Source organism: Saccostrea echinata, unplaced genomic scaffold, assembly GCF_033153115.1.
Source record: "Saccostrea echinata isolate AGI-Se365-2 ecotype Australia unplaced genomic scaffold, CSIRO_AGI_Sech_v1 ptg000054l, whole genome shotgun sequence".
Classification (NCBI taxonomy): Eukaryota; Metazoa; Mollusca; class Bivalvia; order Ostreida; family Ostreidae; genus Saccostrea; species Saccostrea echinata.
In genome coordinates this window covers 15,272,374-15,298,507 of record NW_026889803.1, presented here as the reverse complement: position 1 = coordinate 15,298,507, position 26,134 = coordinate 15,272,374, and the positions used below count along the sequence as shown (strand labels likewise).

At 34.5% G+C, this 26,134-nt stretch overlaps 4 protein-coding genes across 4 annotated transcripts in view; 2 read left to right on the top strand and 2 right to left on the bottom strand.

Annotated features, from left to right (window-relative positions):
- LOC133171936 (notchless protein homolog 1-like) overlaps nt 1–13,986 on the top strand; it is a 36,056-nt gene extending 22,070 nt beyond the window's left edge. Inside the window, exons 10-14 of the mRNA XM_061306728.1 lie at nt 4,267–4,313; nt 5,987–6,189; nt 6,461–6,620; nt 10,754–10,824; nt 13,898–13,986. Coding sequence (XP_061162712.1) covers nt 4,267–4,313; nt 5,987–6,189; nt 6,461–6,620; nt 10,754–10,824; nt 13,898–13,910 — 494 coding nt within the window. The 3' untranslated portion in view covers nt 13,911–13,986. The remainder of the gene's footprint in view (nt 1–4,266; nt 4,314–5,986; nt 6,190–6,460; nt 6,621–10,753; nt 10,825–13,897) is intronic.
- LOC133205829 (uncharacterized) overlaps nt 1–26,134 on the bottom strand; it is a 115,123-nt gene that overhangs the window by 76,225 nt on the left and 12,764 nt on the right. The gene's annotated exons all lie outside the window — the stretch shown is intronic.
- Nucleotides 341–3,921, bottom strand: LOC133171938 (uncharacterized). Its single transcript, XM_061306729.1, has 2 exons — nt 3,793–3,921; nt 341–3,510 (listed from the first exon to the last, which is right to left on the bottom strand). The coding sequence occupies exon 2, from the start codon at nt 3,471–3,473 to the stop codon at nt 2,085–2,087; it is 1,389 nt and encodes a 462-aa protein (XP_061162713.1). The 5' UTR covers nt 3,474–3,510; nt 3,793–3,921; the 3' UTR covers nt 341–2,084.
- LOC133205830 (E3 ubiquitin-protein ligase znrf3-like) overlaps nt 21,281–26,134 on the top strand; it is a 31,868-nt gene continuing 27,014 nt past the window's right edge. The window contains exon 1 of the mRNA XM_061341717.1: nt 21,281–21,600. Coding sequence (XP_061197701.1) covers nt 21,415–21,600 — 186 coding nt within the window. The 5' untranslated portion in view covers nt 21,281–21,414. The remainder of the gene's footprint in view (nt 21,601–26,134) is intronic.

The window sequence follows — 26,134 nt, the reverse complement described above, 5'->3', positions numbered from 1 at the left end:
ATTGAAACAAAATTGAAAATTAAGACCTTTTGAAACCTGACAGCCATTCTGTGTCTTACTGATACAAGTAACAAGCCATTTTTCCCACTGTTTAATCATCTAAATATGATATGTTTTTTCCTCATATATATATAATACTTAAGAAAGAGTTTTATAAGTATCTACTTTTCTTATTTGACAAAGAAACCACAGAATACTTGATAAATATTATGCACTATATTCACAACAACAAAGGAGACAAATATTAAGAGCTCCCTGAAAATTGTGTAAAGTCCATAAACCGGTTTGCTATTTAAACATGTTTTAGCATACTACAGTATAAAAAGTATTGAAGATGAAAAGTGTTTTGTGATCTTTATTCTTCAGTTAACAAGCATTTGCTAAAATCTGAATTGACACCAGTAAAGTACAATTGATTCAAAAGTACACTTCTGAAAAATACTTCCATTAAAATAAGTACTTTACTTAAGTATAAAACTTGAACACATTTTTCATGAAACTGTAGGAAAACTCAGTTGTTTCATTTTGAATGATTAACAAGACATGAAAGAAAATCAAAATATATTTTATAGAGAGAAAGTATTGCCCTTTTATGTAAGAAATTAAAGGCATTTTAAAATGTCATTTGAGTATTTGTAACGGCTTGATTTCTGAAAGGCAGAGCAATGGTAAAACACATGATCAAAGTGTCACATTGATGGAAGAACCCTTCAACATCATGTGACTTTTTTCATTTGGATGAACATTGAAAAAGATGATTTTTTTGATGACCATGGTAATGCTGTTGTTTCCAAGTATTAAATAGGAGATTGAACTTTTTATGTCAGTTTTCTTCTCGGCAAAATACATTTTTTTTTGTTCAGTGTTAAGTATTGATTTGTGTATTCATGAGGTGTTCAAAGTGTAGAGTAATAAAAACCACGTCACTTTTTTCCCTCCATACAAGTTTTAAAATCTGTTTTGATAAAATGGATTAAAAGTCATTTGACTTAATTAAGAAATAATTTGTTCATCCGAAGTACCATTACAATTTATATACAGTCATGTACAATAATGGTTTCAAGTATATTCTCTCTCTCTTCAGAACATATTAAAAACAAATGAATTGCTAATAATGCTATGCACATATTGACATAAGTTAATGGGCAGAGTAGTCTTTGAATTTCAATTGATTCTACTCACTTTTTTTATTACGACAGTTCACAGAAAAATTGGTAGCTGACCATATGAGCATAGGGATTCTTTTGTAAAGAATACGATATTTGATGCGAAAGGTTCATAAAGAAAAAAATATTTTATTCTACACATGCTTCTACCCCCAAACTTTAGAACTACAGGTATCAATCAAATGTTTACCTGGCCACACCTGATTAACTAAAGCTGTGTGTGTGTGTGTGGTCATTAGCTGTATACAGAGGTCTCTGACCTCGGATGCAAAAATAAACATCTTTATTGGTAAATGATTATATCATTCACCTTCCTTATTAAAAACAGGTTTATTACAAATCCAAGGGAAACAATAGGCCACAAAGGTCCCCAGAGCTGAATTGCTCTAAAAGAAATCTTTAAGACTTAAGCCTCCTCCCCCCATATGGTCCCACACTGGTCCCAAGGACCTTTAACTGGATCATATTTAAATAAATGTAACAAATGAAAGGATGCTTTCATAGCATTTAATACTTAAAAGCCTTTGACTTTGGTGAACTTAAAGAAAAAAAGATTAAAATGTCTGGTTAAACAGTATAGGTCTCTCTGAAGTATAATTATGTACATGTACATAAAAAAGAGTTTAAAAGAAAGCTGAATAAAAAAAATGCCTTAAGAAGTATCCATGGGTAATACTGTTAATGGTATAGACTAGCTGACTTTCAGAGCTAGAAAATAAGTAAATGAACTGAGAACTAAAATTTGGTATTTCATGCATACACTTACATGAAAACAGATTTTGGGCTTTATCTGCTATACCATTTTTAAAGATTTGAAACTAAACATTTCTACAGAAATTTCAAAGAATATAAATTTTGAGCTCTTCAAGTTGATGATATATGTAAGTATTAGCTTTATCCTTTAAGGATAGTTTTGAATTAAACATCACAGTCTACAGACAGTTCAGAATTCTGGTGTGGAGAAACACTGCCTGAATATTTACAACCAATGAAGCCAGTTTTCCACACCGAGGTGATGTCCACCAGATGGAGCTGTGGGGAGTAAAACTTCAGCATACGACTAGTTGTGGTGGAATTGTCTGCTATCAAGTAGTCACTGTGCTTGTAGTCCTCTTTGACTTGGTAGTACCTTAGGGCAGTGGTGAAGTTTCCAATCATAATGTAGCTGTTCCCAGTGTCAGGGTCCTCACTGACGGATCCCTGTTCACAACTGCCATTCACTGTGCCTTTGACATTGTAGATGATGTCACCTAGGATGAGGTGACTGGTCGGGGAGACGTATTGGAATTTGAAGATGATCTTGTGAGTTTTAGAGGTCATTGAAGATGTTCCAGAGCAAGATGGGTCAGATGAGACATGTACCTCACTATTTCCATTCATTTCTATATTGAAGCAGTTCATAGTTTTGTTATAATTGGGAATAATTTTTGTGACTTGGAGATATTTTCTGTCATTCGAGAATTCCAGGGTGATAATGATGGTGTTGTGTCTGTGGCGTAGGTCATGAATTTCAAACAGACGCACCCAGTGATCTTCTGATGGAGAATTTTGGTCAGTTTTATTACCAATGTCCAAGAAACCAATGTTTCCATATATTCCAGCTCGCTGAAAGTAATGCTCATCTATATACTCTCCTTCAAACAAGGACTTAGGTTTCTGAAATTCTAAAAATTCACTGTGCTTCCAAGTGGTTTGGGTGAAGATGAAAATTAGACCCGAGCCCAAGACTAGAAGAGTTAGCCCCAGGAACATGAAAAATCGGATAACTGGATGCTTTTGTCTTTTACAGTCTACATTTTTTGTGCCCTTGCTTTTGATGACACACTGAACCTCTTCCGATCTTCTGCGACAGGCAAACACAATGCCAACAAAAAGCCGCATAATGGCCCCCAGAATAACCACAGAGGCTTTACCAAGCTGAAAAACACTGATGGCCTCTTCTCGGCAAGCTAGGATCACAAGACTTATCGTGATTTGTGGAATATCCTCAAACCAAATCACCACAGCAGAAGCTATGTCCATATCCACCCAAGGAACCCCAGAGAAAATGTCCTTCCCAAAGTTTATTATTTCAAAAGTAAAAATCACAGCACCGACAATGGAGAAAAATAGAAGGGCAATGCGAACACTTTCCTCCGTGGGTCCAAAGGCCAATCCCTCCTCAGCAGCCGCTACATCATGGTATAAAAGCCAGTCGTTTGTTAAGTCAGCAATGTTTAAACCGAGCATAATGAGGAAAACAAAGATCTGCACTGCTCGGTTACTCCTCATCTGAACGTACACTTTACCACAGCAATTTTTCCCCATGATGGCTTATCGGAGGTTCTAATTTTAATAAATCGATCTAAAATGAAAGAAAAAATGGTTGCCAAATTGATTGTTCTGTCACAGATATGCTAATTTATAATGTGTGTAGTCATGCCATTTTGGTTTGTGTATCACATGTGTGGTTCAGTACAAAGTCCTTGCACATACGAAATTAATTTTTGAATATTTAATTAAATACAGTATATATTTTTTCCAGCTTATTAGGGCATTGAAATAGTCAACATGCTTTCAGTTTCATAAATACTATCATATATAGCATATGGCAGTCAAAACAAAAGAAGTATGGATCAAGACTTACCAGTTTACACAGTTCACATATGGATCCAATTTTGAAGTGCCCTCACTTATTTACAACTAAAAACTAGTGCAATATTAAGTATTTCCTCTTTGTGTATTCACGCCTCGGGGCTAGTGTATTCTGTTCCAAGCTAAAAAAAAAAAAACCAAGCCAATCATGACTCACTGACAAGCATAGAGTATCGTGCTATTTTTAGGTCTGAAGGTCAATGCTGTCGGAACTGCTGAAATCCAATACCTATAGGGCTCGCCTTCAGATTTCAGTTCTATTTTAACAACAGGGTGACATTTCTTTTAGGTCGCCTAAGGTTCTAGATATCTGACTGATTTGGGAGAAAATTGTGATTTTATTGATTTCTTTGTTTGATATTGCTTGTATAATATTGCATACCTTTTGATGAGCAATATGTATCAAGTGTGCTATATTACATAATATTTTTTAATTTTTTTTTTTTTTTTTTTTTTTTTTTTGCAGCAGAGAAGTTGTCCAAAATTGCCAAAGAAAGATATGAAAAAGCAAAGGTAAGGAAATAAAAAAGATGATGGATAATTTTGTAAAATAGAGTAAAATATATTAAAAGCTTCCATTGTTTAAAATTAAATTACTGGTAATTGTGTCCAATTGCTGCATTTTGTGAATTTATTAACCAATTAAGGACTGACACATATAATTCTGTCTTTTTGTTTTCTATATATCTTTTCATTTGTGAGAGATTAGATTGTAGGAAGTTTGTATGGTATTAGCCATGTCATTCTACAGTTAAATATAAGTGTAGCATGTCAGTGCTCTGTAGCTATAATGTACAGTTTGGTTTGTTCAGGCTACTCATTTGCTTGAGTCAAGTGTACTGCACAATGTACCGAAATTTCAACACTTTCTCGATACTTACATTGCAAAGGCAGACCCCCAGTTTAAATTTTTTTTGAAGTTTTTTGTATTATCCTAAAATCAAGGAAAAAACACCTCTTATTTGTAAGAATTCATCAGCTTCCGTGGGCTTCCCCTGACCCCCACCAAGGCTTTGCCCTAGACCCACTGGGGGTTTCAATGCAGCCCCCAGACCCCTGCCTTCTACTGCACCCCCCCCTTCTCTCGTCATGAAATTCCTGGATCCGCTACTGCATTGCTCCTATGATGTGCAGTGTGCACATTTTAATAATTCACTGATGATTTACCCTTACTTGCAATTAAAATTCCTCAAAAAACACAGAAAGAAATCTCTACATATGGAAATGGGAACATAAAAGGTAGGGACATAAAGTATGGGTAGGGAGGCAATAAAGTTTTTTGAACATGAATAAAGTCACGTGGAAAATACAAACCCCTAGAATCAAAGGTATGTATAAGGTCAAACCTATAATGTGTGAAAGAGTTTGTTTGCTACTGCCCCCCATTTTCTTTGTAATATCTTAAGTATTGACTGGATACCCTTCTCCAACTCAAGAAAAACATCCAAGATTCTCATTCGTTGTAATTCCTGAAAATGATTTACATTTCTCAGGAATAAATAAATCTCATTTTTTTAATCAGAATTTTCTTCTCTAAAATACAAGTCCCCCCCCCCCAAAAAAAAGAAAGAGTACTATGAACATGTACCTGCTAGATAGTAAGAACATTAACTAATCAATATTCAGTAATCAAAAATTCATCAATTAATTGTATAAATTTAAAGCATTTAAAGAATGTGGTCTATATACATATATGAAGAGACTAATAAACTCTTAGTTAGCTAAAGCTCAAGATAATTTATTTCATGACACCTTTTCTGCCCCTGTCACTGTTTCCACATGCAGAAATTTCTTTTCATGCTTTTTTGTAGAATTTTAATTGTTGAAAGTGTGGAAATCTTGGTGTACACATTGTACTCTTTACTTCAGTAATGAGTAACCTGACAAAGCAATCTGTGAGTACATGTATTGTATCTGACATTCTACATTTACTTTAAATGAAGAATGACATGACTGATATCGACCATTGTAGTATTGGTCTTGTTAGGTACAACTGTACTAGGTAATATAAAAGTTTTAAACATTTTGATTATTTATAAAAAGTACACCCATATATAAAAAATTATTCATTGCATAGTTTAATAAGCTTAATTAATTAATAGCTTAATTAAGAGCATGTGTACAAGAGTATAGAAGATTCTTTTGTATTTCACATGATTTTAAAAGCTTTGTAACTTTAACTTCAGGGAAATGGTCCTGAGAGACTTGTGTCAGGTTCCGATGATTTTACTTTGTATCTATGGCAACCTGAGGAGGACAAGAAACCCGTGACCAGGATGACCGGTCACCAGCAACTGATTAATGATGTTCGGTTTTCTCCCGACACCAGACTTGTAGCCAGTGCCTCGTTTGATAAGTCTGTCAAACTATGGGATGGAAAAAATGGAAAGTATGCATATCATTTGAAGTTGTTGTAAAATGTGTTGATGTAAAATAAGTTGAAATTTATTGAGAAAAAAAAAACAGAATGAATTTGTTTAGAGGGAAAATTATAACTTTAATTACACCATGTATAATGCAAGGAATTTCATTTTTTTTCTCTATATTTTAAAAATGTTATTCCATTATTGTAAGCCTAATTTTTGTTTGAGAGATACACAGTATTTAGTGAATACTTCTAGCAGGATATTAACAGTTAATTTGTCTGTCTATTTCTTTAGGTTTTTGGGGACATTCCGAGGTCATGTGAACCGAGTGTACCAGGTCACCTGGTCAGCTGACAGCCGTTTATTGTGTAGCGGAAGTTCTGACTCCACCCTCAAAGTCTGGGACGTCAAACTGAAGAAACTATTAATAGACCTCCCGGGGCATTCTGATGAGGTATACAGAGTTATCTTTCTTGCCTTATCTGGGAGACTTAATTCAATTACAATCTACTCCGTAATATGTCTTCCCTTGAAATTTTGGAGGTTCCACCCTTTAGAATATTTTTGATACATCTCTAAAAAAAAAAAAAAAAAAAAGAAGTTAGATTTTGGCAGACTCGATTCAAAATTTGATCAGTCACTTATTTGCAAGAAGATCTTTGAAATTTTGCATGACACTGCCTTTTGTTGCATATCAGAACTGATTTTTGATGTTTTAAGATTTTCAAATTGATTGAAACATGTTAATAAAAGACTGTATCAAGTGATCAAAAAAGGGTAACCTTTGAGGTTTATCATCATCATTACAATGCGTGGGCTTTCTGACTCTGGGTACAGCTAGATGTGTCACATCAGCTGACATTTTATCAACCAGACACAAACATTTTGTTCATCTGTGTAGGGGGTAAATATCATTTGATTTGTCAGCAGCTGTGATGTTGTAAAAATAATTTGTAATTATTTCAGTGTGTCACTGGTGGGTCAAATTAATAATTTTATGTTTTTAGCTCACCTGGCCAATACCCAAAGGCTCAAGGATATAGTCTCATAATTATGCAAGTCTATCTGCTGGTGAAAATTTCATTCTTGTAAATATTTGTGTTATTAATCGTTATATCTAACAATTAACAAAATTTGGAAAAAATTTCTCTCACTTATGAATACCAAATAACTATCATGTGATAGGTGATCTGCAGTATCCATGAGGATCTGGTGGGGCCACAATTGAGAGTCAAATTTATTCAGAAATATATAGGAAAACTTTTAAAAACCTCGTTTAGAAAAACAGTGCCATAATTATTCATAATTCATGTAATATATATTAAGCATCTTCATGTACATGTAGTAGAGAATCATTTATGTATTGTGGCTTGTGAGACTAGGGTGGGGCCACAATTGATAGTCAATATTTAACATAAGAAAATATGGAGAAAGAAAAAAGAAAAGCAGGACCACAATTAATCATATTAATATGGAAGCATTTTCATATGCTGGGTATTGTGAATTTAAAATTTTCTCAAACCATGGTCCCCAGGGTTAGGTTGGTACTTTGATAGGGGATATTCGTGAAGTGTAGATTCAATTTTTTAGGTCATCTGAGTTTACTCAGGTGACCTATTGCTATCTGTTTTCGTCCGTTGGTGTGCGTCGTCTGTCTTGCGTTAACATTTGAACGTTTTCAGCTTCTTCTCTGGAACCACTGAACCAATTTCAACCAAAGTTGGCATATAGCATCTATATGTGAAGGGGAGTAAAAATTGTGAAATTCATGACCCCTACCCCCCTGGGGTCTGAGGGGTGGGGCTAAAACCATCAAAATTAATGCAATCTTTAAAAATTTTCTTCTTTACTCCTGGACATCAAGCAGGCAAACTGTTGGCATGAATGTAATAACCATTGAGCCTTCTACCTAAATTGTGAAATTTATGGCCCCAGGGTCAGGGGTTCTGGTGCTAGGATGGGGCTCTGTTGAATATGTAGTGAAAATGCAGTATTCTTAAAAATCTTCTCCTCTGCTCTTGGGTATTAAGGAAACAAACAATATGCATAGTTATGATGAGGAAAGGTGTCTCTTCTAAAATTGTGAATTTCATGGCCCCAGGGTCAGTGGTTCTGGTGTTAGGGTGGGGATCTAATGATTATATAGTGAAAATGCATTGATTATTCAAAAATCTTCTCCTCTGCTCCTGGGTATTAAGCCAATGAACTAAGTACATAGTTATGATGAGAAAGAGTGCCTCTTCCAAAATTGTGAATTTCATGGCCCCAGGGTCAGGGGTTCTGGTGTTAGGGTAGGGTTCTGTTGAATATATAGTGAAAATGCATTATTTCTTTTAAAAATCTTCTCTGATCCAGAACAAACAAACTGAATGCATAGTTATGATGAGTAAGGGTGCCTATTCCAATATTGTGAATTTCATGGCCCCTGGTCAGGTTCTGGTTTTAGGGTGGGGCTCTAATGATTACTTAGTAAAAATGCAATAATTCTTTGACAATCTTCTCCTTTTCTCCTGGGTATTAAGCCGATGAACTACCGGTAAGAGTATAGTTATGATAAGGGTGCCTGTTCCAAAGTTGTGAAATTCATGGCCCCTGGGTCAGGGGTTCTGGTATTAGGGTGGGCTTTGTTGAATATATGGTGAAAATGCATTATTTCTTTAAAAATCTTTTTATTTTGATCCTGGGTATTTAACAAACAAACTGATGCATAGTTTTGAGGAGTAAAGGTGCCTCTTCCAAAATTGTGAATTTTATTACCCCTGGGTCAGGGGTTTTGGTGTTAGGGCAGGGCTCTAATAATTACATAGTGAAAATGCATTAATTCTTTGATAATCCTCTGCTCTCTTTCTGGGTATTAAGAAAGCTTACTAAATGTAAAATTATGATGAGCAAGTGTGCCTCTTTCAAAATTGTGAATTTCATGGCTTCTGGTTTAAAACATTAATCCAATTTAATTGTGGGGAAGTTGTTGCATGATACTCAGGTGACCTATGAGGCCCGTGGGCCTCTTGTTTTTATTTGTCATACCCTTGGATAGGATGGGGCCCAATGTAAGTTCAAATTTGGACATATTTTGGAAAAATCTTGTTTCTCAGAAACAAATGGCCACAGTTAGTCGTATACAAATATCTAAATGTTGTATAGGATCAGTTTTGCTGAAACATGGTCCCTGGGTAGGGTGGGGCCACAATAATGGTCAAAATATAACAGGGAAATATATACTAAGAAGAAATTTATAAAAAGCCTTTTCTAAAGAAGAGCAAGGTTATGATAAGTCAAATACAGGTGACTCTCAGTACTTCAAAGTCTACAGGACCATAGAAAAACTTCCAAGAGATCTCGAGATTGATGTTTGAAGGTTTACCTGTAGTTACGTATCCCCCATGTTGTTTAGTTGCATATTTTTTCTAATTGTGCCCATAAGGCTAGGAATAGACCATGATTGGGAAAGTTTTATTTTAAAAAATTGGTATTGACATTCACAAGAACTAGATGATTGCAATTTGTAAAGTTGTCATTAAGCCTCAATATATATGTGAAGTAAATTCAAATTGTTGAAATATTGCATCTTGTTTTGATTAAAAGAACACCTAGTATGGAAAGTTTTTCATAGCTATGGCATACATTGTTTTTAAACATTGTTTATGAGATGAATAGGTACATGTATAGTCCTTGATCATCATTACTTAGAGAATAAGTACATGTAATTCTGTGGAGTATGACTTCTGTAAGTATGATGTACTCTAATTTTTAGCTCACCTGAGCAAAGGCTCAAATGAGCTTTTTTGATCGAAATTTGTCCATTATCTGTCATCATTGTTGTTAACTTTTCACATTTTCATCCTCTTCTCCAAAAGCACTGGGTCAAATTCAACCAAACTTGCCACATAGTATCTTTGGATGAAGGGGATTCAAAGTTTTCAAATAAAGGGCCACATTCTCTTTAAAGGGAAGATAATTAAGGATAAAGGAAAATTTAATTTCATCTTTCAAAAATCTTCTTCTCAAGAACACTGGGCCAGAAAAGATAAAACTTAAGTGAAAGCTTTATTACATAGTGTAGATTCAAGTTTGTTCAAATCATGACCCCAGGGAGTAGGGTGGGGCCACAATCGGCATTCAAAGTTTTACATAAAAATATATAAAAAAGAAAACTTTTAAAATCTTCCTCTCAAGAATGGCAAAGCCATGATTAGTCATATTTATATGGAAGCATCCTCAGGTAGTATAGATTCAAGTTTGTTCAAATCATGACTCCTGGGGGTGGGATGGGGCCACAGTGAGTGATCAAAGGTTTACATAGGAATATGTAGAAAAATCTTTATCTCAAGAACAGCAAAGCCATGATTGGGCATATTTGTATGGAAGCATCCTAAAGTAGTGTAAATTCAAGTTTGTTTAAATCATGACCTCCATGGTAGGGTAATACCACAATATGTGATACAATATGTTTTATATAAGAATATTTGGAGGAAAATCTGCTGATGAAGAATAGCAGGGCTATTTGTGAATCAGGTGAGCATTGTGGCCCATAGGCCTCTTGTGTAGTTCTTAGTATGTTATGGCAGTGCTTATGATTTGTTTTAGGTGTATGCTGTGGATTGGAGCCCTGACGGACAGAGGGTGGCTAGTGGGGGCAAAGACAAAGTCCTCAAAATGTAAGTCTAATAATGGGAAATTTTGGTGACCATTTTGTAATTCTGGTTTTATTAGTGATGGTCTTGGCAACATTAAATATAAATGTTACTGATAATTCAATCAAAAATATTGTCTGAGAAAGTAAATAGAGTTATCCCTAAAATTTTCTGTAATACCAGTTAATAAATGCCTATCTTTTGGATCAAATTACTGGATTTCCCAGCTGCTAAAATAATCCATTATATGGCCAATCAAGACGGTAATCATTTGTTGTTTTTTCATGTACACAATTTATGAAAATTTGAAGAATTAGAGAGAGAGAGAGAGCTGTAAAACCAACAGTAGAAGATTTTATGACTTTTTAGCTCACCTGAGCCAAAGATATATAAATTTGTCGGTAAACAAGTTTTGTTTAAAGAATGGTTTATATCTAAAAGCAAACATGTAATTATACAGCACCCCCTCCACAAATGAATTTTGGGGGGTTTATAGGAATCACTTTGTCCATCTGTCCATGCAATCTTGTAAGAAATGTGTAGAAAAGAGAAATTCTGTGGCTGGGTAGGGGCTTGAGATGCAATGTAATATGTAAGACAAATTCTTTCACATCCTTTTCAACAGCAAAGTTACAATATTAAATATATGAGCAATCCTGTGGAGTGTTGTTTTGTTTGGTTTAATCTTAATACCCTGGCATCACTCAGTATGCCGAAGAAAAATGTGATAATAACAAAAAACACAACAAAAATTCCAATGAAGTACAGCATGCAGCACTTGAATTGGTCAGTTCAGTTTTTATTTTAAGATTCATTTAGGAGTGTGAATTCTTCATGTGTGTTAAAATTGTATACCCAGGGCCATTTAGGGTTAGTATTGAAATAAGTCAAAATTAATGCACATGTTCTACATTTGTTGTAACTGAAGTAATGAAATAACTGGATTTGAGATTGATTAAATAATGACTTATTAATAATATTATTATATTATAATAACTATATTAAGGATGAGCCCAAGAAGGGGGTCAAAGTGGGATTTTAAATAGCAAAACATAGATAAAGTCCTATCAAGATCAGCAAGGCTAAATGCATATAATTAGACTGATATGCAAACCACCATACATGCTCATGTAGAGTAGATTAAGTTGACTGAATTGAAGACACCCTTGCCATGATCAGAATTAAGCCACTGAATGAGAATAAGATTTGTATACATGTAAGATTTTCCAAAGAAGAGCAAGAGTACCTTTTCTCAAATCAAAATCATGTAAACAGCTTTGACCCTCAAGGTCCATGAGCCTTTTGTTATAAGACATAGGTTATTGTTCTATGTAATCTTTAGCACTATAAATATACACAAAAATTAAATTTTTGTGAGCAGTTATAATTATGCAGAAATAAAGTTCTCATGAATAAAAAGTGATTTACAGTATTGTAACTCATTTCCTGTTGTTGAAATGTGCTGTGAAGTCCATTTTATAACTGCAGTCGTGATAGGGCCACACCTGCAGTGGTCTGAATCTACGGATAGGTTTATTTATTGTTTAGTCGGAAAAGTATTTGGGGAAAAGCAACATTTTTTTAACCATGTTAGGATTGCAAATTGTCAAATTAATACCGGTATGTAATAACATTTTTAAGTGTATCTTCAGATAAAAAGTGTGAACAATTTGTTTTTAGAAAAACCCATGGAATTGATAAGATTGAAATTTAATTTGATAATAGCAAATTTTGTAAGCATACAATTTCATAGAATTTCTTGGAGCAGTGAGTGTCCAGCTGTAATTTAGTCCAGCTGTTCCTTGGACTTCCATTTTCTCATGAACTCATCTCATGAGTGCAGGAAGATCTGACCATTTTACTGCTAACTGCAAAACTCAATTATTCTCCTTGTCTTCTCCAATCTGGTTGAGGTGACACTAATTACAGCAAAAGTGTCTGTCTCAGACTGAACTTCGGGGATTCTCTGTGCTTAAAAAAAGTCTACAGGGTGTAACAAAGGTTGAGGTGACATTTACTGCAGGTCAGAAACAGCCAACTTCACATTTACTGCCATTTTATGTCACTATAGTGATTTCAGGGCCCCTGTTTTATGGGCAAAGAAAGGGGGGAAGGAGATTAAGTTCAAATTGCTGGGTATAGTTTATTATCTATCAGCAAGGTATTAAAAGAGACACAAATTATATTCAGATTTATCAATGCCCAGGCATTGAGGTAGGCCAGGAACTTGGTTCTCAATGAAAAAAAAATTGACCAAAAAAAAAAATTAAAAAAAAAATGGAGGATTCTAGGTAAGGCAGGATTGTATCTCTTTTCAATGTGGCATTCATCTTTGTTCAAAACAGGTAAATGCCTCATTTGTCATTGGGAAGAAAGTGAATACATTATATCCGTAACATCCTATGGTCTGACCCATTGCTTTGAGGCTATCACCTCTTTTCCTTTTCAACTGCAACATTTTGACCCCTCAGAAAGATGATGGCATTTATTTGAAGGTTAACTGTTTCCTGTATTGCAGCATTTGTAAACCACATTAAAAAAAAACAATTCAACAGAATTAAAACTCTGCCATCCTGTGTGCAGTCCACCAAAATAAAATCTGATTTTTGGCATTCTTTAATATGTTATTTAAAGCATATATAAGATGTTTTGAAAGGAATGTTCCGGTTAAATATCCTCTCTTTTTTTCGTTGTTTGTAATTGAAATGGCTGAAGACGGATGACAGCTGATGAGGTTTTATACCTGCTGGCAGAGAAAAAGCTCGACTCTTTACTTGTAGTTTCACTTTGAACATCACAGATTTTCACCTGATCAAAGATGTGTCTCTACTTTTGATCATAACATAGAAAGGATAGTGTCTCTCATCCTGCCCTGCTATCATTCAGTCAGTGACAAATAAAAGATGTTTGTGTTGCATCTGTTTGTCCTACAGATAATGAGAAACTCTTAGATTTACGTCCTTTTGCAAAACACTTTCGCTAATCAAAGTTATGTACTATATGTAGAGATTATATGTTTTGGGATATATCTGCAGTGAATTACATATCATAAAGAAAAATTGATTGTGTTATCTCATAAAATTTCACTTTTTTTCAGATGGAGAAAGTAATGAACTGAAAGAAGAAAAACATGCTGAATACATAATTTTATGTACTGTGATATCAATGGGGGAAAAATAAGAATAAAATAGCTAAAAAATTATATATTTTTTTTCTGTTCTGTATATAATTTGCAAGAATTCATTTTCAATGATGGAAGTGAATTGGTCAGTCAGTTTGTAGAGATTTTTTTTTTTTTTTTTTATCAGAGTACATGTATTTGGGAATACTTCCTGATTTTACAAATAAATTACACTGTATTCAAAGTATCACCATGCTTATAAATAAGCATATGCATTGTGCCACTTTGATATGGGGAGAGTTGAATTGACCAGCTATCAATGTTATAATAGTTGGGCATGTAAATAAATTCTGTGAGTCTGAAATTATGCAATGGAATTTGGACTCATCTCATTTTCATCAAATTTAAATACTTAGGGGAATATAAGTCAACTAATCACAAAAGTCTTGTGAGCAAATGGATGAAAAGACATTGATCCTCCACCAGATAAAAATGAAATGTGTGTAGGCAGGGAATAATCTGTAATATTTTTTTCTGTATAAAAATTGAATTATTCTGGATAATGTTACCAGTATGGAATGGCATGAGATTGTCAGGTGAAGTGAGTGCATTGATTGTTCTAAGAAAGTGCATGTGCATAATTCTGTAAATTCCTTTGTACCAGACTTGGTTTAAATTATTGGAAAGACCCCGGGATAATAGTGAGGAGAGGATTAGATGTATTTATAGGCTTTGGATCTTAAGCGGATTCATCTAAAGGATGTCCCAAGTGTCAGATGTACAACTTCAGCAAAATAAAAAAAGACTATTGGTGTGATCCCAGCTTAAGGTGAGTGTAGAAGAAAGTCAAGCCAAGCAATTAAACACTCATTAGAAGTCAGCACTCAATGGCCCTGGGGTCAGGGAAGACGGAGAGTACAAAGTAGGTTTGATGTGAGCTGACATGAGCATTTATAAGTAATTACATTTAAAGGGGGGGGGGGGGGCTTAAAATAATGCTAAAGTAACAACTATAATATTTGATGTCGATACTGGACTGCAGTTAAACAAGACCTTGTGAATTTAACCCTAGGTCAGTTTTGTTACGTCATATATTGTCACTGCATACATTCACTCCAGGGGCATTTGAAGAATCTGAATATTATCTGGTAAAATGTTAATTGTTTAACACGTAGGTTCATAAACTTGCGTATGACTGTACTCCTGGAAGTGACGTGTACTCCTGGAAATATTTGTTTATTGGCAGGGTACAGATATGCTGTCGCCTGTAGCATCTTTATCGCTTTTCAAAGCGGGGTAAATCGAGAAACGTATGTGGGGGGAGGGGGGGACGAAAGAGTAAAGGCATGTGTTCATACTAATATCAAAAGACTACGCTAAAAAAATGTTCCCAGCACACCCCTACATATTACAATGTATATGATTTCTAACTTTTCCTGATTTTGACTTGAATACGCCGTACCTGGCTTAGAACAAAGACCTTTTGAAAAAGATACTTCTGGAAAACTCTCTCTTTCTCAGAGAAATCCTCTTTCTAATAAACCGGAGACAGGCTTTGTCTCCGCTTGAGATTGAACCCACGGGTGATTGGGGACGGGACGCACCCCCCCCCCCCTGCGTTCCGTACCCCAGGGGTTCTTCGACTTTTATTTTTATAAAATATTTTTCTATGACACATTCACAAAGTATTACTATTGAAAAATCCAAAATATGGTCTAAAACTAACCTTTTATAAAAAGAAATCACACTCTGATAATTGAGTTCTCTCAGCCCCCCCCCCTTTCCACCCCCCAAAAAGGGTTATTGTCCAATCTCGAAAATCCCATTTCGTGGGGGTGACTAGGTCCCAACTTTCGACAAGATTTTTTTAAAAATACATTTATAATATGGGAAGATCTAACTATGTACTGCAACATAATAAGTTGGAGGAGGGGGACAACCGGCCTTTCAATGAAAATTTCCGTACTAAATTAACACTAAAACATTATGTTAAGAAAAAATGGGGGGCTTCCTACTCCCTGACATGCCTGAAAAATGCGATGGGGAAAGTTAGCATATATTATCGCTGGCGATATTGTAAGCAGGGCGACAATACATGCATGTCGTAACAATCTAATGTGTGTGGAATAAGAGCTTCCAATATTTATTTGGCACAAAATTCAACCCGGGCACAAATTTACGAAAGCCTATTAGGATCAAACTACGGTAAAAAAAATTTAAAAGGCGTTATAACGCCTTTTCAAAAGGCGTTATAACGCGAAAAAAGGCGTTATAACGCGAAAAAAGGCGTAATAACGCTTTTTGAAAAGGCGTTATAACGCGGAAAAAGGCGTAATAACGCAAATAAAGGCGTAATTACGCCTTTCCAAAAGGCGTTATAACGCGAAAAAAGGCGTTATTACGCCTTTCCAAAAGGCGTTATAACGCCTTTCTAAAAGGCGTTATTACGCCTTTCCAAAAGGCGTTATTACGCCTTTCCAAAAGGCGTTATTACGCCTTTCTAAAAGGCGTTATTACGCCTTTCTAAAAGGCGTTATTACGCCTTTTAAAAAGGCGCCTTTCCAAAAGGCGTTATTACGCCTTTTTAAAAGGCGTTATTACGCCTTTCCAAAAGGTGTTATTACGCCTTTTAAAAAGGCGTTATTACGCCTTTCCAAAAGGCGTTATTACGCCTTTCTTAAAAGGCGTTATTTCGCCTCTTTCTTTTTCAATACATGACTTACTTAGCCCACCCTGGGGGCTGATTATAATTAGATTTCTAGGAAAAAAGATTTTTAAATGTGTAAAATATTTTCAGTGTTAAACCAACTTAGTCCTTCTCTGATGCCAGACGCTTCTACCAAGGTGTATGGATTTCAGATATTTTGTTGAAGGCTAATTGCTCGATCATTATACCAATGCAAATACTTTGCCTGTTTTTTACCAAGAGGAGAGAAAAATATTTCAAATTTGACATGAATTTTTAATACGTGGCTAGCAAAGCCCAAAGCTGGTTCTGCCTATATCCTTGATTTTCAAAAGTAGAGTGTTGACTTCTCTTAAGGACATACGCAACGTACCTTACCTACTGATAATTTTTCAAGATATTCTTAATTTAAGATTATAGTGCCATCAGATGTTCGTAGACAAAAAATCAGCAGGCATTACCAGGGGTTTTGAAAAGATATCAATTGATGAAAATTTCCGTATAATTCAAAGAAAAATATACAAAAATTACTTAACATATATTCTAGATGTTTTGTTTGTTAAAACTTCTTTTAGAAGAAGTGTACAATAGCATATATAGACATTAAAATGTAGCACACATTTCCTTTAAGTTTTGGAACTCTTCAACTCCAGGGAAAAAGACAATAAAGTTCAAACTACGTTGCGTATGTCCTTAATATGCATGCAAAATGCAAACAACTGTCTGCGAGATGTGCAGGAATATAGAAAATACTATAATTTATAATATAATTTATAATATTAAAACTATAATCTAAATATTGCATAAATAAAGATGGCTTTGGTTCAATCTTTCATATATTTACTATTTTAAAATAACGCCTTTCCATTTTTGGATACAACTCCTTTTCAAACAGGCCGGTAGTACGAATGTGAGTGGGGGGAGGGGGGGGTTCCCCCACCCCACTTTTTGGGAGAATAGTCTTGCTATAGTTTATATATAAAAAATCATTAATTGATTGCTTGGTCCCTTAACATTTTGTTGCAGTATGGTTAAACTCGGGCAAGTCATTGCATTTAAAAAAAGTTTTACCGAAAAATTAGAAAAAGTTTCCCCTCAAGTTTAGGCAGTTTATTTTTTTTCGGGAGGGGGGGTTCTTGTTTTTGTTTGCTTGTCAATTTTATGGGAACCCCCCCCCCAACTTTAAAAGCACGGGCCTGTCAAAACATAATAATGGCCCTTCAAAAGGCATAATAACGCCTTTTTGAAAGGCGTATTAATGCCTTTTAAAAAGGGGTAATAACGCCTTTTCAAAAGGCGTAATAACGCCTTTTGGAAAGGCGTAATAACGCCTTTTGGAAAGGCGTTATAATGCCTTTTTAAAAGGCGTAATAACGCCTTTTGGAAAGGCGTTATAACGCCTTTTGGAAAGGCGTAATAACGCCTTTTGGAAAGGCGTTATAACGCCTTTTAGAAAGGCGTAATAACGCCTTTTGGAAAGGCGTAATAACGCCTTTTAGAAAGGCGTAATAACGCCTTTTGGAAAGGCGTAATAACGCCTTTTGGAAAGGCGTAATAACGCCTTTATTTGCGTTATTATGCCTTTTTCCGCGTTATAACGCCTTTTCAAAAGGCGTTATAACGCCTTTTAATTTTTTTTTTTTACCGTAGTTTGATCCTAATAGGCTTTCGTACAAATTAAATATTTCTTGGAAGTGGTCTTAAACTGACGATATTTCTTCAGTCAAGCTTTAACACATTCTCTCATTATGAGAATAAAGATTATGGCCCTTGGATTCATCAACGCATTGTTCACTCGTAAAAGGTTTTGATTTAACACTAATGATTTTACAAAAGAATTCTAATCCATAATGAAAATATACATAATTTCAGCATACCTTGCGGGAGCAAAATTTAACGGAAATGTTCTTAAACTTGACAGTTTTGTAAAGGAATAATACTCGTTTATAACTGTAGGAGTTATCTCTCCTATTAGAGGGTCGATGAACCTTAATATAATATACTCAAAACATGTATTCTACCAATGTCTTTGTCCTTGCCTAAGTGACATGGGTCACAGTTACTCCAGTCTGAAACTATGGCAGCCCTATTAAAAACTGCAACCCCCATATTTAACACCAATCATACTGGACAACCTCAGAAAAGCAGTCACTAGAGGTTGTACCTTACTTTTGAGGTTAGTACATGTTAAACGCCTTTTTAAAGGTTCGATACAATGTTCTTTTTCTGAAGTTAACAGTCAAATGCTACAGGAAGAGATGACTCGAAATAGAATGATAAATGAACTCAGCTTCCCTTAGGTCATATCCAACAGTTGAAATAATTACAGTATGTATGCAATACCAGTGAGCTCGATCAACATTAAATTTGCAAATGGAAGGGTTAGCTATTGATATCTATGATTAATTTTTTGGTTTACCACCAAAAGGGGGATATGCTCCTTCCCCTTTTTGAACTATTATGCAACTTTAATTTAAAAAAAAAAAATATCCATTTATTTTGATTTTAATATTGATGTTTAATTTTTATTTTAGTTGCCTGTCTCCCCCCCCCCCCCCCCACTCGAAGTACTTCGAAATAAAATGCTACATGTATGTAAATGCTTCAGAAAACAAAAATGTCAGTAAATTAATATTAAGCTTTATAGTATTAGAAATATGTCATATATCTTATATCACCTTTACCCTAAAACATTTTTTTTCTCTAAATATAGTTCTGTCGCCAACAGTTTAAAAAGCTTTATCAAATTGCTCTGCTTTAAAATAGGAGGTTGTAAAAAGTATTTTGGCAACGTTTACCAAAAAGTATCGAGGAACTGGTCGTAAAAATGTACATCCACTGCCTGTAGGAGGTTTCATAACTTAGATGACATTTTTCGCTAAATTCGTCCTGGCTTGTGACCCTACAGGTCATTAATTTCATTGCCAGAACAAGAACTCTCCAAAGAAGCGAAAATCAAAGCTGGTGGTCTACCTTTTTTTCCAAGATCTTCGTTTTTTATTGCGCTTTTACCACAACACGGAAATATAAAAGAAAGAAAAAACATGAATAAGGTCTCATTCAGACCTTATCTAAAGAAAAAAAAGTGAAGTTTTGAAAATAATGCAGACATTCAGAAAAACTTTATTTTTACATGTACGATGATTGCCGTGTATTTTGTTTTATCGATTTATTTATTTACTTTTTGTTATTGTATTGAAAGGGGTGGGGTGGGGCGGGGCTCAGGGGGCAGAGGCATTTAAACAATGTCAAAAGACTTTTCCCTATTGACGTCAGATATAATGCATGACTCTTAACTGCACATATAAATGCGCGTACAATCATAAATCCAAACCATACGCCATTGTTCCGAATTCCACATGTGTGCATGCATCGCCTCATAAATGATAGAATTTTATTTGTTGCCAATAATGTACTGAATACCCACATGATGGTAGTATGGGGGATCTACTTTTTTGTGACCTGCAAAATCTGAGAAAATTTTTACCGTTGGTCAACAGGTATATGGTACCCCCACCTTTTTTATGGTCTTAAATCACACCAATGTATTTGGTGCCCTTCCACTCGACATTGTCGGTTTTTGTACTGTACATTACTCTACCAAGGATTAAAGCATCTTGGGACCTCTTGAGCTTCAAACCTGCTACAGTGAAACTCGGTCATGTCGAAGTCCTATAGCGACCTGTAAATATACTTCGCTATATCTAGTTCGTTATATCGTTATATCCGTAAAACGAATTACATGTATAGCAATTTCACAATATATGTGTTTTCAAGTATGACTACCGAAGGAAACATTAAATACAAAACTTTACATTGGGGTACGAAAGTTTTCAGATGAATTGTATTTCAAATACTTTGGAAGATATTGTAAGTTCAATGTTAAGATGTTAACCAACACGGAAACAGAATCAGCTTTCTATATCTGTTATTAAATTCGTTCATTATATTAGAGTTCGTAACAACCGTAAAATTTCACAAAGAAGTGTAAAGAATTTCGCCGGGGATACCACAAAACTTCGCTTTATCCGTAAATTCCTATATTTGTACTAAAGGAGTTTTACTGTATATTCTGTTTTAAATATTATCAACGGAAGATCATGGAAAACTTTACATACTACATGTAATTTCTCATTATTTCTATCTTCATTACGATATAATTTGTGCTGGAGAGACAAAGCAAAGCCCCCCCCCCCCCCTAAAAAATCAGAGCAGTAATCAAGTTCTTGTCGATAAAATTGATAATCCTAGAAAAATCCAGCGAGTTGAAAATCCATGTACCTAATTTTTTTTTTCTACACCTAAGAAAGGATGCACATTAATCATTATAATATGAAAAAGAGGAATTTGATGACTTTCAATTTATTTATTTATTTTTTGTAACAAAATATCAGAAGTATCGACTGTGCAAACAAAACATTTGAGTATCGCGTGAAAATGTACTTAATTTAGGCACGTTTTTATTAGTGTATTTGTGGCGAATTTAAAACAAGATTTTCAATTTACATATTTAAACTGCTACAGTTAATGATCAATGATTTATTCCGCCCCAAAATCATAAAAATGTGTCCTCGCATTGATAAAGTAATCCAACCCATAAATCTATTTATGCATCGATAAAGTGGGCGGGGAAAACGTAGAAGTCACGTGATATATACTGAAAAAAAGTCTCTTTGATATACCGCCATAGTTTGTGTATTAAGACCGGATTAGCACGAGTTTTTGATAGTATATTGCCGATTTGTCCCTTCAAACTTCAGCTTTATCGCCAAAATATGTCTGACGAAGTGGAAACCGACGTTTTACGATGATTGCATGTGTTTTTCTGCTGAGTATCCTATTTTCACATGTTACTGGAAAGGATAAAGCAATATTGGAAATAGTTATGCATAAAAGTGATCGCAATGGAGTTTATACTACAGAAGTAGAAAAACTACTCGGTCATTTTACGACAGCAGGTTCCATGGTCAGTGCAGAGGGTGAAGTTTTCCAGGTAAGTCTGTGTACAATGTTATGTTAATGTTTCTAGTGCTTTCATTGTTATTACGAAGCCGACCTACTTACGAAAAATCAACACGCATTCTGTATATTTCCAGTGATTGTTTTTATTCAATGTGTGTGGGCAAAATAATTGTTTTTCTTTTATTACAAACGTGTTTTTCTGTGTTGTCTTGATGCTTTAAAAGTAAGACCATTCACAATATGACTACCCCCACGTGTATGCGATCTCTGAAATACCTACCTGAACGCTCCAAGATAAAAGGACTTTTGTTGCCTTTTACCTATCTGGATCTCCCCCTCCCTAAGTTTACATCTGAACAATTTAAGCTTTTAAAGTTTTTGGTTTCTCTACTTTCAAAGCATTTTTTTTTTCAAAGAAATTGTTTTCTGCTAACTTTACAGAGCTGACAATTGAAGATTTTTTTCCTAATGTAGAAATTATGCGAGTAGGGGACAGACCCATTATCTCAAGCATTAATCCATAACTTAATATTTGAACAAAAAGTGGAATCACCTTTGAAGTATGTGATATTCGAATTAAAATATTCAGTGCAATAAATTTAATTGACATCATATACACTGTAAAAAATTAAAAAAAAATATTCTGAGAGCATTGAAGCATTGCCTAATTTTTATCTCTGATTCCATAATAATAATATTAAGAAAGTTAATAAAAGTGAATTCTTCATTTGTCATAAAAAGAAAAAAATGCAAATTTTATGGCTTGAATTCTTGTAAAATTTCTCTCCTTGTCTGCCTATTTCTCATTTCAAAGATGGAACTTCTTACAAATATATGTCATGTGGAAATGCTAGAAAGTATGCGAGGTGTCACTCTTAAATAGGAGAGAAGCAGGATAAATAATATTCCCTCTGGACTACAAACCAGAAATATGACAAGTTTTATATATGTTGTCCTTTTAATTACAAGAAAAATAATTATTCTGATTAGCATATGTATTAAGTTTCTTTTCTTAAAAGTTGTCTTAGACAATGCATTAAAAAGGTATGGAGAATGCACAAACTGATGCATGTTCTTCATTCTTTAAAAATTACGTATGGTTAAAGTTATTAAAGCTCTCATCAATTTAATTGCTTTTACACATATTGGGTTTTTAAAATAAGCTTTGCTTATGTGTTGTTTTTGATAAAGGAAGACTGAACATTTGAAAGAAATTTATGACTTTATCATGCTTGCCATTCTTAACAATTCCAATTCATATCACAGCAACAAAAATGAAATGAAAATAAATATGAGGTTAAAAAATTGCAATAGCTCTCTTGGTTCATTGCATAATTCATTCAAGAAAGGAAATAAAATATGCAGAAAGTTATTTTACACACTAAACTGCCAATATAATGTCTTCAGTGGTTTATGGGAAAAAGAAAGAAAAATTGATGAAAGAGACAAGTTCGTCTTTGATGTTGATGAACCATGATAAAACCCAGGTAGAGAGGAAGATTATAAGTAGATAACGTTCAGTAGTAATATGTACATGTTAGACACAAGGGTTATAGATATAAGATGTAAGTATGCCTTAGTGGTGGACAATATGATAAAGAAATTGATGTCAATCACATTACATGCATATTTTTAGTGTCTCTTGTGGCACATATATGACCAATGGTTGGAAAGGACGAATAAGGGTGGGTGCTGGTGTTGCAAGTGTGTGAGGGGGTGAAGGGGGGTGCGGTTCAGAAATCAGTAAAGGGAAGTAATTATGGATAGATGGGATCTCAATGCTTTGAAATCACTGATAATTTATGTTATAAACATTCTGACAGAGGGAAAAAAGACCATTCTGCTGTACGTGTATGACAGTCCCAGTCAAAAGTATAGTCAAGATGAAAAAAAAATTGAAAGGCAAAATATATATTTAAAATCATGTTATTAAATAAGCACTAATGTCAAATGTAGTTACATGTGTTTGTAAAAAGAGTGCTTTCCTTTACCTCTGTCAAAGCAAGATATGAAAAAAAATCAAAGTTTTGGTGTTGGAACATGCTAAAAACACACTTACAATGAATTGATTTAAGACATAGAAAATATATTTTAAATTCTTAAAGTCATCTCAAAATGTTGACTCCATATTTGAAACAGGTTTGACCTAAATACAAGAAATTCTTTTAATATTCCCATTGATATGAATATTTATAAATATTTACTACATTTCAAATTTCTACTTTATCTTCGAGCAAAACTTGTTAAAAATGTTGCATGCATTCTTATACTGTGTCTGTACAATTCATACAATGAGTTTGAAACACTTGCAAGTAGAGATGCGCAAAGGTACTCTTGAGTAATGCAAAATTTTATTCAAGTTACATATTCATGTAAACATGTAATGCATGTTGCAGAAACAGAATAAAAGGGGGATAACTTTGTCTTAGATAAGATTAGATGCTTACCAGATCTACATTGTTATATTTGCCTTTTTACAAGTACAAACAATTTTGCTCTGTTTTAAATTCCCCCAGGGACAGTTTTGTTACAGAGTTTCTGCTGTCTAATTCAATTTGTCCCACTTGCAAGGAGGGCGAAAGGGGGGCAAAAAATGGGGGTAAAAATTTCCCTGTATACAGTATTTGATTTTTGAAACATCTTTAGATTCCAGTTGTTGTACTTTATAGGGATATATTTGTTTAATACAGTATTTTCCTGAAATAGCGCGGCTTATTCTTTTACTCCTTATTGGTGCAGAAACAGATAAATAAAGGGAAATAACTCTACCTATGAAGCATTTGAAAATGATGATTTGTGTATTTGAATGAATTTGGAACACCTGTTCATGTAGATGGTTGTACAAATATGTAGTTGTTCAGTGCAGCATTTTATTTTGTCCCCAAAATGGCTTTGTGCTGTACTATTTTAACATTAAGAGCAGCAGGTGACTTCATGTAAACAGGAAACCCCTGACACTCTATATCCTTCATGACATGTCATTTGATCTTCATAAAGCACTTTTGCTTCTGAACAAATAGAGAAGTGACACATTGGGAAAACGTTAATAAAACAGGCTTCATGATTTATTACCAGAAGTGTCTATTATGAAATTCTGGAGAGGAAAGTGGGGATGTGTAATAAGCATGATTATTTTCTGGGGAGGAAATGCATTGCATGCAAGGAATTAATGAAATGTTACACAATTCTTTACAATGTAAGATCTATAACAAACTTTATATACCTTTGATGTAGGAGATATATTTGTTTTCATCGCTTTAAAGCAAGGGATATTAATTTGGGACTGTCCATCTGTCTGTCATTCTTTTTAGTTTCTGAATGATGTCTCTAAAAAACCTTTACCTTTTGCAAAGACTTTTTTTTCTGAAACTTCCTATGAAATGTTTTCCAGATGAAAATTTAGTTATTAAGGTTTTTTGCCAATGAAACTTTAGGTGATGAGTCTCTCTAACATAAGAAAGACCCCTATTGATTTGGGGGCTTAAAGGTGAAAGGTCAAGGGCAAGTCTGTTTTACTGTCCTCATCTGCAGTTTTAGATCTTCTACCAACTTATTCTGTCTTTCAACAGGGAAGGTAAATTCTCTGACTTAACATGTTATATATACTTATATTTATATGCATGTAACTTAAATAAACATGGTCACTGTGTTTGAATGGGTTACTATTTTTAAAAAAAAAAGTGTATTTAATGAGTCAAAGGAGGGGGGAGGTATATAGATAAATATTACGTTGATGAAGGAAATTCCCAGTGGGAACAGTTAAACATTCATGAGACAAGAAATCTAAATGTCCTTAGTTGTGGATGCCATGGAATGTTTGTTAATGTTACTCAATCAGAGGGTCTCTACACATGTTGTCCCCCCAGATCTTTTACCCTTGAGAATCCAATTGAACGAGATTCTGGGGGGTTTTATCATACAAGGTTATCATCAGAAATGGGACAAGTGTTTATAATAATCCAGGATAGGATAGCACACAGTTTCCCATGTCTATCTTGTTTTGGCTATCAGCTAATATCTTGTTAGTAAACATGATAAAATGTTTTCTGGAGCATTCAAGATAAAGATTCTGGACTGCTTTCGGGGACTCCCAGTGGCCAAGCGGGAGGTTGCTTTGGAGTGGGACATCAAAGCCAAGGAAGGAAGGAGGACAAAGGTTGGGGAACATCTAATCATATAGGCTTCAGTTTAAAGCTGATACCTGAATATCATCCTTTTGAGGAAAAAAAATGGATTGTAGTCTGGTATTGACATATATTTCTATCCACTAAGAAGAGAAAGACCCTGTTGTTTTAGGTCATGACATGCTACATCCTTGTATGCATTGATACTGAAGGCCTGCATGTGCATGCATATATAAATATCTATTTTTGTTTTATACCTTATCCCTCTCCATTCATCTTTCTCTTAGGAGGTAAGATAATGTTGACCATATACTGTCATCCAAATTTTTGCATTGTTTCCAGTTGGTTGCTAGTGTTACAGGTGCTTAGTGATCTTGGTTTAACTGAATATTCAGAGAAGATGTAGCATGAATGACAAATTTGAGATCAATGTGCATCATG

Coding starts and splice junctions, on each gene's coding strand:
- LOC133171938 (XM_061306729.1), bottom strand. CDS start 3,473: ATGGGGAAAAATTGCTGTGGTAAAGTGTACGTTCAGATGAGGAGTAAC.